At 42.8% G+C, this 16,166-nt stretch overlaps 1 protein-coding gene across 1 annotated transcript in view; it reads left to right on the forward strand.

Moving 5' to 3' along the window:
- The first annotated feature begins 817 nt into the window (after positions 1-817).
- The window catches only part of GRAMD4 (GRAM domain containing 4), a 156,516-nt gene continuing 141,167 nt past the window's right edge, over positions 818-16,166 (forward strand). The window contains exon 1 of the mRNA XM_044994841.1: positions 818-913. Within this exon, the coding sequence (XP_044850776.1) occupies positions 885-913 (29 nt within the window). The 5' untranslated portion in view covers positions 818-884. The remainder of the gene's footprint in view (positions 914-16,166) is intronic.

A 16,166-nucleotide genomic window follows, 5' to 3' on the forward strand; every position in this document is an offset into this window, starting at 1 on the left:
GCACCATTGCTACCACCAATGGGACTAGTCACCGGATCCATGTTTGCAGGATCAGAGCCTTAGACTGCGGGGCCCTGTGGGCAGGGACCTCCAACCTTACACAGCGTGTTCTTAACTTTCAGGCTGTGAGCAGTCCCGTGCAGCTGATTGCAAGGGAGCTATTCACGCGCGCGAAGCACAATGCGGGGAAGGGGGACCCGCGGGGCGGCCGCCCTGCGTGCTGCTAAAGCCCCGAGCGCTGCACAACGGGACCCGCACTTGGCTGGCGGCTTTCTGGGAGCCGCAATAAAAATGCCGGGTGAGACGGACACCGCGAGCCGCGGCCCAGGGCGGCTGGAGGGAGCCCGTGCCGAGGCACCTGGCAGATGGCAGCCCAGCCCGCCAGGCTAGGCTCCCTCGGGGCCATCCCCGGGCGCAGGCTCGGCGCAGCAGCAGGTGCAGCGGGGAGGGGGGGGGGCGGTGACAGGTTTCTCTCAACGGCCCTAACGGACTAAAAGCTGCCTGGAGCCCCCAGCCCCCCCTGAGACCCCGCCGGGCGGCTGCGCCCACACCCGCCCCCGCCGCCTGGTGCAGCGTGAGCGTGGGGGGCCGCAGGCGGGGGGCCGCGGAGCCCCCGCAGCACCGCCCCTCGGGGCGCTGACGCGAGGGGCGGGGCGCGGCTGCGCAGGGCGCGGGGCGGGGCTGGCGGCGGCGGCGGCGCGGGCCCGGCGGCCGGAGGAGGGAGGCAGACGACGGGCAGCGCGTCTCCCCACCAGCGGCTGGGTGTGGGGCTGAGTGGCCCGCCCGGCCCGGCAGCGGCAGCAGCAGCGGCGGGATCCCTGCGCGCCGGGCGGCCCCTGGGCTCGGCGGGGAGCCGGACAGAGCCGCGCCGCCCGCCCGCGTGGATGAGAGTGTGCACCGAGTGCCGGGCAGGGTGAGTCCGCAGCGCCCGGGGAGGGATGGCGGAAACCGGCCTGTGGGAGACCCTCTCTCCTCCCCTGGAGGGAAACGCCCCTTTTTCTCCAGCTCCAGGCAGTTGCCCCTTCCTCTCCAGGGCGGCGAGCGAGCTCCCTGCTCCCGCCTGGGGACAAGGAGACACCCGCTCTCCGCCCCCCAAATCCAGAGAGCTGCTGCCGTCCCATCCGTGGGGCCATTGCCTCTCTGCAGCCCTTTGTCTGGCATGTGGGGCGTGATGAGCAGCTTCCCAGCCCCAGGGAGACCTGGTGGAAGGGCCCGACTCCTGTCTGCGTGACCCGCCTTGCCTTGGCCTGTGGGAGCAGCGCCCTGTGCAGATGTCAATGTCATTTGTGTAGTGCTTTCAGGATGTGAAGGGTTAAGTATATTGTGTGAGGTTGTTGTGTCCTCTTGGATGCGAGCGGGGGAGGGAGCGGCTATGTTGTGCTTCACAATTTGCATGCAATTGTGTATTGTGTGGATTCGTGTATGTTTGAGGCTATGTATGAGGGTGGGTGGGTTGTTCACTCCTGGGGGTTATGTGTAGGGGGATTGTTGTGTTTCACTGTTGGGTGTGACAGCAGCATCCTGAGTATTGGTGGGTGTGTTGCGTCTTACTCCATGGAAGCAGAACCCTTTTTGTGAGGGTGATGGGGTAGTGTCTTTGCTGGTGAAAGCACCACTGTGTAAGTATGTATGTTGTGGCCTGTCTCAGGTGAGAGCAGGAAGGTGTCTGGTCAGTTTATTTGCAGTGTGGTTAGAAATGGGAGCCTTGGGGGTTGTTTTTGTTCCACTTACTTGCTCTGTGACCTCTGACAACTATCCTCTCTGGGCTTATGTTTCTCACTGTGTAAAATAGTGATTCTCTCCATTTACCTTTTTGGCCTGGTTGTTGCTTTTTTATGCTTTTTTTTTTTTTTAATTTTGCTTTGGAGGGTCGTCCTGCTCTTACCTATGCAAGTTGTTATGGAAATTATTCCTGGCCCTTCTCATGTTGGAGCATATTTGGCTTTAGATTCCTTTCAAGGAGTTAGGTAAATCAAGGTTTACAAAAAAAGAAAAATCTAATGAACTAGTTTATTTTTGTTTCCCTTGGTATTTCAGTAAGACTTAATAGTGTTGTGTAAGTACACTATGCAGGACACTAATAATCTCCATAAAGATCAGACACTGGGGAGATGAAGATACTTCACATGCTTCTTAAGCACATAGGGATACTCTTAAACTAGGAACCTCCCCTGAAAGATGCATTCATTTTTGTAGTGAGGATTGGGGTTGATGGTAAAGTGACCCTGGCAGACCTACCCCATTTCTGATCCTGAGACTTTTCTCTGATATGCAAGTGGAAGCTGGTCCTTAGCACTGTAATGCATTCTTTGGGGTGGCTGGTAGGGTCTCTCCTGAAGCAGAAGTGGAGGACAGGAGTGACCTGCACACTACTGCTCTGCATATATCACCAGTGTCTTGTATAAAGAGCCTAATCTGGTGTCATACAAACTGACTAAATTTTCATTTGAGTAAGACCTACTGCAAGGCATTGTCTAGTTACTTTATTAGGTAGAGATTGAATGTCTATCTTTAGTTTGAATAAGCATGCTTAAATGCAATATCAGCAATGTATTATCTGAAATGCATTTATCTTAGCAATAAGGTGTATTCAAAAATGACTGACAATGTGGAGCAGGAGGCAGAGGAAGAATGAAGGAATGATAGCAGCGAATAATTGTGACTAGGGTTTTCCTCTTTCAAAGAGACAGTGAAGGGAGGGGGATGGATTGAAGGGCAGAGGCTCATCTGAGTTCCATTGATAGACAAATGTCTGGTGTTATACAGGCTAAGCTGTGTGCTAGTAAGCTTATTGAAGAAATGGTCTTCTGGTGGGTATGCCCACAAATATATTGGTAGATTCCTCTCTCCAGCCTTCACTGAGTCCTTTTGTAGGTAAGGAGTAAGTGATTTTTCTAAAAATGTTTGCGAAGTGTTATCAAGAGTCAATTGAATTACTTAAGCTGTAAACTCTTCTATACTAATACATTTTAGATTGAGTAAACTTGAGTTTTAAGCATGTGTGTGGTGAGGGGGAAGGATGGGAAAGATTGATTGCATTAAACCTTAGCTTTCATGGGGGGGGGGGGGAGATGAGCATGTTTACTAAACTAGAGAATCTAGTTACAGTACTTTAGAATGTCAGATACTTCTGAAGACTCTGCCTTAGAGCTTTTATCTATGGATGTTAAATACTTGTTTAACTTTTCTCTTTAAAATGGTAGAAGTCTGTACAGCAAGCCAGACTCTCTTGAGCACCTCCATGTGTCTGTCTGCAGTTACTAAAAATGCAGGGAAAGTGATATCCTTGTGAAAGTGCATTGGTTCCCAGAAACACATTTCTATGGAAGTCTTTTTAAAGCTTAAAGCAGTTTTAAACTTATGAGATTGAGTGTTTTAGAACTATGTTATTAGTAACATGAGCAATTATGCAAACTAACTAAAAATCTGATTTACCCGGTACATTTCAGCACTTCCTTATCCTGCCTGTTATGGAGGAGGGAGGGAAGTGTGTGCAATACATTTAATGTGGATGGGGAAGATGAACTAGAAAGTCTAGTTCACTTTCAGGTTCTCATGCCCTATCACGGTGTCACAGCATTAGGCCCTGCGCCAGCGAGGAGCAACATACTGTCAGACCCTATGCACCTGGTTCCTTTCAGGATTCTGGCCATTGGTTGTACACTTGGCAAAAATATCCTTAAATCCAAACACACTTGTTTAAGTGGAAAACGGCGTTTGTCTTTCTTTCACCTTGGCTCCTGTAGGTACATCAGTGATCAGATCCCATAGTGACTGATGGGGCTTTTGGGGATGGAGTAGAAGGGATCTCCTGCAGCATTGTTCCTATCTGGCTCCCCAGATATAGCCTATAGAGCTAGTTGCCTCAGGTAGCACAGCAACCAGTTCCTGTGGAGTCCCATTCCCCCTTTGTGCTCCTCCTGCCCTGCACCGCCTGCCTGCAAGATTTTTGGATTGTTATGGGGGAATCAGGTGAAGACAGCAGATTCCTACTGGAGTTATGCTGTCAGGGTAAAGGTAGTTGGAGGAGCAGCAGGAAGAGATGCCTGGAGGTTACTTTCTGTTAGATGGTAGGATTAGTAGGCCATGCCTTTTTCTTTCTTTCCCTGTGATCTCTTCTCAGACCTCCACTAGGTGATGGTAGGAGGTCCTAGGCACTGAGTCCAGCTTCTCTGTCCTGCTCCACTTGCTTTTTTTCCATGGGAAAGGTTAAGCTAGCTCTTTATTAGGTATAAAATGGTCTCTGTCATTTCAAGCAGAACATTGATATTTAACGCAAGGTATTAGCTCAGCCATACTAAGGCAGAGACTAAAGTGTGCATAGAATAACTTGTAGCACATTTTTCAATATACAAATCTCACAGGATGACCATGAAGCAGTGACTTCATAGCTTAGCATATGACGAGCACTGCAAACATTTCAGACATTCTTATCTTAGGCAGTTCCTGTATTATTTCAAGAATGTTTGCAGTGTTATTGTAGCGGAGTTGATCCTAGGATGTGGAGACAAGATGGGTGAGATAATATCTTTTATTGGACCAACTCCTGTTGGTGAAAGAGCCAAGCTTTTGAGGATACACAGAACTCTTCTCCAAGTAAGTTTGTGTTTACATATTTTTTTTATTTCCATCTCTTTCCCCCCCAAACTTTTTTTTTTTTAAATGAATATAGTGCCCTTGAAAAGTCCTGGTCTACTTGACCTCTGGAGACTGAACTTCATGCACAGAATACATACATTTCTTTGAAGCCACTAGGCGTGGCACCTCAAACTTGGCTAGGAGGGGCCACTTCTAGAAGTGAGTTGTTCAGTCTCCAAACCTATTCAGCTGGCTTCCTCTGCTGGGACCGCAAAACCTGTGATTCCACTTCTGGTGGTGAATTGTCAACCAGGAAATGGACTCAGACTCGCACTTCATTTCATGTAGACTACCAGAAAGCCATCAGTTTGTAATGACTTTAGGTCACTATCAAACTACACTGGATTACAGTTGGTGATTGAGATGAAAGGATCCATATTGCTTGACTCTGCAGTTCCAATAATCTCTTATTGGAGTAACTTCTGTTGGTGAAAGAGAAAAGCTTTTGAATTAAACAGAGCCCTTCAGATCTGGGAAAGGTACTTGGAGGCCTTGTCTACACTACCCAGTTTTGTCAGCAAAAGGCAGCTTTTTGTCAATAAAACAGTGGAGGTGTACACACTATAATGCTCCTCCTGCCGACAAAACTCTTCTGCTTTGCTGACAAAATAAAACCACCTCGATGAGAGGCATAGAGCTTTTTGGGGCAAAGTTAGATTGACAAAGCATCCTTGTAGACGCTGCGTTCGTTACATCGCTGTAACTGCTCCCCAGGAGTATCCCACAATGCCCACCATGACTGCTGTGCTCACTCTTTTGAATCCGCTGCCTTGCATCCAGCTACACGGTCATGCACACCTCCCCTTTCAAAGCCCCAGAAAGTTTTGAAACTGCTCAGCATTGAGAACTTACATAGCTACCACCCAGCTGAGCATGCTGCCTGGACTACAGGGGAGGGGGTGGATTGCCTTCCTCTGTGGAGAGAGGAGGCTGGGAGGGAATCACATAATCAAAACATTAACAAGTAATTCTGCTCTCCCCACCGAGGCAGGCAGGACAGGCTGCTGCTGCTGTTGGGGGCAGAGGAGAGGCTGTGCAGAGCCGGAGAGAGAGGCAGGGACTGATGTTGGGGTGTTCCCTGCCCCCTGCTGGTGTACTGGTCTCTGAGCTGGGGTAGGGAATTGGGGACACCAGCTGTCTGTGTACCAGCTTCTGTCTCAGATTGGTTGCTTCTGGCAGCTGTCTGAACTTAGAGACCGCGTGCTGACAAACACTTCCCCAACACACACGCTCTCTCTCTCACATACATTCCCCCCCCCCCCCAGTCTGTCTGTCTCTCTCTCTCACACACACACACCCTCTGTCACACACTCTCCCCTCCCCACACATACACACTTCTTTGGGCTTCTTGTGTTAGTGCTCAGCAATGTCAGTTTGGTCAGATTACCAAGCGTTACTTTAAAAAGTGATTTCAGACGTTTTACTTCTCGGGCACACACAGCAGTAATTACGAGGTTCAGAGCATGGTGCAAACAAACAGTGCCAGGCTCAGCACAGTAACTGCCCCTGTGAGGCATTGCAAACCCTTCCCAAAGCACCCTGTAGCCAATTGCACAGTGGAATAGCTACCCACAGTGCACTGCTCTGTGTTGATGGAGAGCCACTATTGTGGATGGGCTCCACTGACACAAGGAGCATAGTGTGGGCATGCAACAGCAGTTTAATTACAGTGGTGGCTGTATGTCGGTGTAACTTGTGTTGACAAAACTCTGTAATGTAGGCAAGGCCAGAGGGTCACCGCTAAATGCAAGGTAGAACAGATTGTTTTGCATAAATAGGTAACATATATTATAAGAGGCCATTCAAGGTGAAGTGGCCAGTCAACACCAATTTAGTTGGTTACAGATTGTTGTAATAAACCATAAAAATCCAGTCTTTTTATTAAGACTCTGATTTTTAGTGTCTAACAAAGTTATGAATATAACCTCCCGGGCTCATCTTTTGAAGATGTTGTGTAGCTTTGAGGATGAGGACTGAGAGGTCAGATATGGATTAATCATTTTGTAAAAAGTGTTTGCCCATAGATGATCTGGTGTTTTCAAAGCGACAAGGTGGGTGAGGTATATCCTTTACCTCTCCCTTGTCTCTCTATCCTTGTCTCTCTAACATCCTGGGACCAACACAGCTGTAACAACACAATACAGCAATGGTGTTTTTGTCTTTTTATTATTTTACTGTGTGAGTTCATTTGAGAATGTAGTGATTGTCCTGTTTCACCCATACAGTTATTGGGGCAGTAGTCTTATGTGTTAACTACTTAAGCTAAAGAATCTGTTCCACCTTTCATTTAGCTGTGACACTCTGAAAGCTCAAAAGCTTGTTTCTTTAACCAACAGAAGTTGGTCCAATAAAAGATATTACCTCATCTGCCTTGTCTCTAGTATCCTGGGAACACCATGCTACAACAACACTGCAAACAGTTCCAATAACTAAATTGCTTTTTTAAGTGAAACTACTCTGTTCAAGCAGATATAAATCATAGCTTCCAAGACTTCTCTGCTGCTGTTTTGTGTTTATGAATTTGGAACACTATTTAGGAATGTTTGACGACTTGCCAAGGCCACTCATGACTTGCTGAAATGTTCTTTAAAGCTAGTTTGCTGGTCAGGGTCCCCCACGTTTATCAAGCCTAGCAATGATGCCAACAGTAACTGAACCTTCCTAAAGCAGTAGCTACAGCATAAGGACCTGATTCTGCATGCAGAAAGCTTTCAGGTCTCTCATATGGACTTGGAGAAAAAGGTCTAAAAGTTAACAGGTTCAAATGGTTGTTCCAAAGCTTTCATGACTGTAGTCTGTGCCACTATCTTCTTTTCCTTCCATTGTAAATGATGATTTAACTCACTTCCAGTACCAGCCCATATTCTGTAAACAGTCTCTAAGATTGCTTTCTGACTAGAGCTCATTGGAAATCCATCAACAAAATGTTGTTTTTCCCCATCAAAATGCCGATTCATCAAAATCAAAACATTGCAAAAAAGTGTTGGTTTTGATGAGTTTCACACTTCAGATTTTTTTTTTAAAGCTTCAGAATTGGAAAAATGTTCCATTTTGACATTTTTGAAACAAAGTTCTGTGTTTTTGGTTCAAAATGATTATGCGTTTTGAAATTTAATGTATATATTAAAATAACCCACCAAAATCAAAACAGAACACTTTGGCCTGTACTAATTATATTTTATTTTTTTTAATTTTTGGATGGTAGAAATTTTTGAGATTAACTTTTATGTGGATTGGGGGGGGGGGGGGGGGGAGGAGGGGATTCAAAATCTCAAATTTTCCTGGGATGGAAAAATGGCTTCTTGTTCAGCTCTAGATCTGATTGTGTTGCTGGAAGTTACTTTCACTTTACCCCCTAATGTTAACTGACAAGAGGTGTTAGACCCCGATGTTATCACTGAATTATAGAATCATAGAACTGCACAGGACCTTGAGAGGTCATCTAGTCCAGTCCTCTGCACTCAAGACAGGACTAAGTATTATCTATACCATCCTGACAGGTTTGTCCAACCTGCTCTTAAAAATCCCCAATGATGAAGATTCCACAACCTCCCTAGGCAATTTATTCCAGTGCTTAATCACTCTGACAGTTAGAAAAGTTTTTCCTAATGTCCAACCTATACTGCCCTTGCTGCAATTTAAGCCCATCGCTTTTTGTCCTGTCCTCAGAGGTTAAGAAACAATTTTTCTCCCTCCTCCTTGTAACGACCTTTTATGTACTTGAAAACTGTTTCATGTCCGTTCTCAGTCTTCTCTTCTCTAGACTAAGCAAACCCAATTTTTTTCAATCTTCCCTCATAGGTCATGTTTTCTAGACCTTTAGTAATTTTTGTTGCTCTTTTCTGGACTTTCTCCAATTTGTCCACATCTTTCCTGAAATGTGGCACCCAGAATTATACACAATACTCCAGTTGAGGCCTAATCAGTGAGGAGTAGAGCAGAAGAATTACTTCTCATGTCTTGCTTACAATACTCCTGATACTACATCCCAGAATGATGTTTGCTTTTTTTGCAACAGCGTTACACTGTTGACTCATATTTAGCTTGTGATCCACTATGCCCCTCCGATCCTTTTCCGTAGTACTCCTTCCTAGGCAGTCATTTCCCATTTTGTATGTGTGCAACTGATTGTTTCTTCCTAAGTGGAGTACTTTGCATTTGTCCCTATTGAATTTCATCCTCTTTACTTCAGACCATTTCTCCAGTTTGTCCAGATCATTTTGAATTTTAATCCTGTCCTCCAAAGCACTTGCAACCCCTCCCAGTGTATTCTCTGTGCCATTATCTAAATCATCGATGACGATATTGAACAGAACCAGACCCAGAACTGATCCCTGAAGGACCCACTCATTATGCCCTTCCAACATGATTGTGAACCTCTGATAACTACCGTATATACTCGTTCATAAGCCGAATATTTTTGGTAAAAAAGTGACTCATCAAAGAACGGGGGTCGGCTTATAAACGGGTCTACACCAAAATTTGATGATTTTAAACTCTGTGGAATCATTGAATTGAATATCTAATACATTGTCGTTTTGTTTACATGGAGTGTCTGCAGGTATGGAGCCCCTCAGCTCCCTGTGGCCACGGTTCGCCGTTCCCAGCCAATGGAGCTGCGGGAAGTGGCGACCACTGGAAGCTCCGTGCCTGTGAATGCTCCAGGTAAACAAAATGTCCTGGCCTGCTAGCGGCATACCCTAATGGGCCAGGAGCCAAAGTTTGCCAACCCCTGAAATATAGGGTCGACTTATGAAAGGGTCATACATTTTTTGCTCTTTTTACCTATCCATCTTGAGGGGGTTGGCTTATAAATGAACGGGCTAATGAACAAGTATATACGGTAGTCTCTGGGAACGATTTTCTAATCAGTTATGCGCCCACCTTATAGTAGCTCCATCTAGGTTTTATTTCCCTAGTTTGTTTGAGAAGGTCATGTGAGACAGTATCAAAAGCTTTACTAAAGATATACCACATGTACTGCTTCCTCCCCGCCACAAGGCTTGTTACCCTGTCAAAGTAAGCTATCAGGTTGGTTTGACACGATTTGTTCTTGACAAATCCATGTTGACTGTTATTTATCACCTTATTATCTTCTAGATGTTTGCAAATTGATTGCTTAATTATTTGCTCCATTATCTTTCTGGGTACAAAAGTTAAGCTGACTGGTTTGTAATTCCCCAGGTTGTCCTTATTTCCATTTTTATGGATGGGCATTATATTTGCCCTTTTCCAGTCTTCTGTCTCCTGTCTTCCATGACTTTTCAAAGATAATTGCTAATGACTCATATCTCCTCAGTCAGCTCCTTGAGTAATCTAGGATGCATTTCATCAGGCCCTGGTGATTTGACTTGTTCTTTCCCTTTTAGATTCTGATCCTACCTCATTTTCACTGGCATTCACTATGTTACATGTCCAATTGCCACCAAACTTTTTGGTGAAAACCGAAACAAAGAAGTTATTAAGCACCTCTGCCATTTCCACATTTTCTGTTCTTTATTATAGTTTCAGCGAGTTTGTCTGGTACTGAAGTCTGGCTTACCGGCCTGTAATTGCCGGGATCACCTCTGCAGCCCTTTTAAAAAATTGGTATCACATTAGCTGTCGTCCAGTCATTTGGTACAGAAACTGATTTAAACGACGGGTTACAGATTACAGTTAGTTCTGCAGTTTCACATTTGAGTTCCTTCAGAACACTTGAGTGAATACCATCCAGTCCTGGTGACTTATTACAGTTTAATTTATCCATTTGTTCCAAAACCTTCTCTAGTGACACCTCAGTCTGGGACAGTTCCTCAGATTTGTCACCTAAAAAAATGGCTCAGGTTTGGGAATCTCCATCATATCCTCATCCGTGAAGACCGATGCAAAGAATTCATTAAGGGCTTGTCTACATTGGCACTTCACAACGTTGCAACTTTCTCGCTCAGGGGTGTGAAAAAACACCCGCCTGAGCACTGCAAGTTTCAGTGCTGTAAAGTGCCAGTGTAGACAGTGCATCAGCGCTGGTAGCTGTTCCCCTCGTGGAGGTAGACTACACAAACCACATTAAAGACAGACATTTAAATTGTTTTATTTAACTAAAACAATGAAGTTATGTATTCTGGATTTTTTTTCTTCAACAGCAAACATATTTTAACAAAACAAGCATATTTCAAGTTTTTTAAAACTAGGTTTGTTTTTGTTAAAATTGTTTTTTAACTAAAATAGTTAAATGAAATATTTTAAAAAATTAAATTCACACAGCCAGGTCAGGTCAACATGATATTGGCTTCTGCAGTTAACTCAGTTGTCTGCACCTTTATTTTCCTCTTTGTTCATAATCTGGAAAAGAAAAACAAGTTTCCCGATATCTCAATTTGGAATGAATTAGTTCTTTCTACACCGGCAGAAGAAGCTACTGCTGTTAAAAGAGAGATTATCACTTCAACAGTCTCTGAATCCAAGTGCTTAGTGACTTCAACCAGTTCACTGGTGTGACTTTCTTTAAAACATCAGCAGCAAACATATATTTCTTGAATGGTTCTTATTCCCCAACCTGGGTCTCTTTTACGGCTTGCTGCCATTATAGATTTTCCCTTCTAGTGAGAGAATGGTGTGGTAGATCTCAAATCAATGAAGGCTACACTCAGAAAGACCTCAAGACTTCTGGAATATGCTGCTCAAACAGTTTCACTTTTGTTTCTTCTGCTGTCCCTCCCTTCTCACATTTATCTCCAGACTTCTCCTTGTCCAAATCTATTCCGCTCCCAACAATCTTCTATTCATTGAACTTTTTGAAACTTTGCACTTTTAGAGAGAGGTAAGGGATTGACTCTGTGTACAGAAATTTGCAGAGACATAATGGAGTTGAGGTCTGTTATTTCTCACCATATTATATTGTATTATATTAAACATTTTTGCTGTTAACAAGCATGTTATGTTATTTCTGGAGACACAAATCCATAGTTTGAGATGCCTAGTTTTGCAGTTCTCTGATGGTATCTTCTAGACTGAGCATGGGTCCTATTGGGTACATAGAAAGATTAACCTAAATAATCTATACAGAAGCCCCTGCAACTCCATAAAATTGGGTCCCTAATCCATGAACTATTGGAACTCATTTACAAAACTTTTCTTAAACATTACATAAATATATTGTCTCATACTATAGAATTAGAATTTATAATCCCTATTCCATGATGAGATATCTTTGAGCTATAATGTATCTTAATTAAAACTATCTTTAGATAGGTTTTTTCCTCAAAAAGCATTTTATCAACTCCCCTCAGATTTAAATAAAAAAAAGATTTTTTTTTTTAAATCATTGATTTTTTTTTTAATACACTCTGGTGACTGGGCAACAAAACAGCACATGAGATTCACTGTTGATAAATGCAAAGTAATGCACATTGGAAAACATCCCAACTATGTATCTAAAATGATGGGGTCTAAATTAGCTGTTACCAGTGAAGAAAGAGATCTTGGAGTCATTATGGGTAGTTCTCTGAAAACATCCACTCAGTTTGCAGTAGCAGTCAAAAAGCTAATAGAATGTTGGGAATCCTTAAGAAAGTGATAGATAATACAACAGAAAATATCATATTGCCTCTGTATAAATCCATGGTACGTCCACATCTTGAATACTGTGTGCAGATGTGGTCGCCTCATCTCCAAAAAAAAAAAAAAAGGGGGGGGGGGAGAGCGGGGATTGGTAAAGGTTCAGAAAAGGGCAACAGAAATGATTAGGAGTATGAAACAGTCTTATTAATCTCCACCATATGGGGAGAGATTAATAAGACTGGGACTTTTCAGTTTGGAAAAGAGACCACTAAAGTGGGCTATGATAGAGGTCTATAAAATCATGACTGGTATGGAGAAAGTAAATAAAGAAATGTTGTTTGCTCATTCTCATAACACAAGAAGAGAGGTCATCAAATTAATTTAATAGGCAGCAGGTTTAAAACAAATGAAAGGAGTATTTCTTCACACAACACACAGTCAACCTGCGGAACTCCTTGCCAGAGGATGTTGTGAACTCCAAGACTATAACAGTGTTCAAAAAAGAAGTAGATAAGTTCATGGAGGATAGGTCCATCAATGGCTCTTAGCCAGGATGGGCAGAGATGTTGTACCTAGCCTCTGTTTTCCAGAAGCTGGGAATTAGCAACAGGGGATGGATCACTTGAGGATTACCTGTTCTGTTCATTCCCTCTGATGCAACTTGGTATTGGCCACTGCCAGAAGACAGGATACTGGGCTAGATGGACCTTTGGTCTGACTCAGTATGGCCGTTCTTATGTTCTTGTATAATATAGCCTCCTGGTCAGCAAAAAGTGTTGTTTAAATTAAAGTTATGTTTAGTAGCAAATCAACTGTTTTAATGGTTGCCTATCAATGAGGATGATCCTTTCTTTAGGAAAATATCTAAAGTATAAATGCAAAAGTAGTTCTAAAATCAATTATTTAAATTGAGGTTTCTGCTTGCTGATTTAAATCACTGATTTTAATGTTGGTTAAATTCAGTGTAGGACTTCCTAAGCTGAACACAGATTTAAGTGGTATTTGTTAGATATATCTGTAATGTAAATCCACCTCTGTCTGGTAACTTAACCCTTACTTTGTAGAAGTGCTTAGTTTTTATTTTAACTCCATCTTATTTTGTTAAATTTTCACTACTGCTGGAACACAAGTGTATCTTAGTACAGTTTTTGACAGTGTGGTGAGAGATATGCTATGTCTAGCTTCACTGGATAAGCACAGTAATGGGTGTAACATGACAATTACTTGGTGGAGAAATAGTGAGTCGTATTAATTTGATCAGTGGAACAAGCGAACTGAAGTGCCCCTAGACTAAATAATCTATAATAGCTATTTCCTTGGGCTATTGAAGTCTGTAATGACATGGCTAAAGACGTTAATGAGGTCAACACTGGGCTTCAAAATTAAGATAAATAGAGTGAAGTTCAAGTGTGGTTCTCCTCACCCCCCGCTTTTTATGTCTGTGGACTCTAGTGGAGCCTTCGCAATATTTATACAGACAGATGAGCTAGTAATATTGGCATTGGTGTAGAGAGTGCTAAATCCTTGTAGTGCAAATGCAGCTTCGCTACTGGTAGAACTATGCTCCCTTCTCTTTCCTCTCTCCCCCCAAGTCTCATAAAATACTTGTTGCCCTAAGTTTTTTCTTTATAGGGCTGTTGCTAAGAATTTTTGGGGGTGAGGGGTTGAATGGTGAAGCATCACCTTATCCTCACAACTATCCTCAATCTCTACTCCTCCTCCTTTTCCTCCTCCTCTGTTCTACTCTCACATCTAGCTTTTTTTTGTATGATCTCTTTCATGAATAACTCCAGACTCTGCTTCTCTTCCTGGTTTTTCCTGGCCAACACCATGGAATTGTCATGATGGAAAGTTTCACTGTTACCCACAAGCAGCAGCAGTGAACCTGACAGTCATGTAAACTTCTCTCTGCCTCTGGGTAGCAATGCTATGATCCATAAAGGATGTGCTGGAGTTGTGGGCAGACTTGGGAACAGAGAACAGCATTGGTTTATAACATTTGCTTCATGTTTAGGATGTTCTCTACTGTGATAGGAGCTAGAAACTCAGTTTCAAAAAATGAAAACTAAAATATATAGACATTTATGGGTAATGCCCTGGAGAAGCTTTCCACTCTCCTCTGACAGGTGGATTTTTCCAGTCATGTGAGAGAATATAGCTACAGCATGTGAAAAAAGCATTTCAGTGTTGGATATAAGCAGGCTACTTGCTAACTGTGTCAAAAATGAGCAGCCTTTTCAGTATATCAGGGTTTGCCATCAAAATACTAAAAATCCAAAAACCAAACCTGATTTTATGCAAATCTGCCACAGTATTAACTTTTTATTATTAAAAATTGCTGGCTGTTGCAAGATGTACTTTAAAGATTTAGAGAAGTTCCTTGCCCTGAAGAGCTTAAACTGGGGGTGGAGGAAGGAGAATACAAGAAAAACAAACACCACAGCAATTCAGATAAAGGAGATTGAGGTGAAATTATTAGTGAAAAGAAAAGAGGAAGAACTCCTGAAAGTTGGTTTTGAGGTGGTTTTTGGCAGATGTCGTAGGGGCTTGGAAGTTCTTATCTTATTTACTACCACCTCTCTATATGAAAGTGGCTTTTTTTCTTTTGTGAGCGAGCAGTAAGGTATGAAGATTTATGTATGTGAAAGAGCAGGAAAGTAGATCAGAAATGTATGTGAACAAAGTTAGATAAAGCCTTCAAGGGAAGGACAAACTTGCTTGATGCATCACTTCTGTTCGTTCTGTATCTTCATATGCTATGGTTGCATGCATAATTAGGGTGACCATATAGTAACTGTGGAAAAAATGGGATGGTGGGGTAATAGGTGCCTATATAAGAAAAAGTCCCAAAAAATGGGACTGTCCCTTTAAAAATGGGACATCTGGTCACTCAATGCATAATACATATATGCAAAATATAGTTGCACAACATGAGAGGAAAGGCAATATTGATGTTAGAGAACAAAGCCATGTACTCCATGCTAGTCTTATGCATACAATTAGTGACTAAGTGCAGGTAGTTTCCAGCTGCTAAGATTGTCTTATCAGCCCTGTAATATAAGACTGTGTCAGACTTGTGTTAGAATCTCATATTATTACTTGCCATTTATACAGTGCCTGTAAAAATCATTCTCTCAATATCCCTTTCAGGTATGAGGTTATTTTTACTTATGTTTTGAATTTATTATTTAAAAACCAAAATAAAAGCAAAACCAGGTTTTGTAGGCTGAAAGTTGGCATTTGAGTTTTCAATGAGGGATACACAAACCTGTGTATATAAGTCTTCAACTAAGCCAAAGATAATTTGAAGCTTTAAGTATCTAGATTAGAACTTCTGGTTTTTGTGGCAGAAACAAATATTGGAGTCTGTTTTCCTTCCTAGAAGATGATGTGGTGGGTGAAAGAGCTGCCTTCCTCTATCTCTAGCCCTTATCTTCTGGAGGGAGGCCCTCAGCCCCATACCACTGTTGCTGCATACAGCTTTGTATGTTCTACTGCTAACTCTAATGTTAGGGTGGCTTTGGATAATCTTCAAATCCAAGGTCTGATTGGTCTGGAGCCTATTTTTATTATATTGTCAAGCCATATACCAACTCTGACTGAATGTATAGCTAGGACCCTACCATTGGAAGCGATAAGCATTAATGGAATTTGTCTAACTGCCTCTGTGCTTAATGTGACTCGTACAGCTGTATTTAAAAACTGTCTTTAGGCTTTATTCCAGTCCTCTTAACCATAATTTATAACACTGCACTTCTATAGTACTGTTCAATCGAGGACTTCAAAGTACTTTTTAGACATTAATCTGGAATGCCAGACACTCTTGAGGGACATGTGGGATTGCTTCATGCAACCACCTCTGGAGTGAAACATAGCAGCTTGAAAGCAGTGCTACTCAACAGTTTGGGTCAGGAAATGAAGAATATTATATCCAACAAATTACAGATAGGCAGAATGAGTTGCCTCTTAGGAAAATTGCAGACTTC

This window comes from Mauremys mutica, chromosome 1 (assembly GCF_020497125.1).
Source record: "Mauremys mutica isolate MM-2020 ecotype Southern chromosome 1, ASM2049712v1, whole genome shotgun sequence".
Classification (NCBI taxonomy): Eukaryota; Metazoa; Chordata; order Testudines; family Geoemydidae; genus Mauremys; species Mauremys mutica.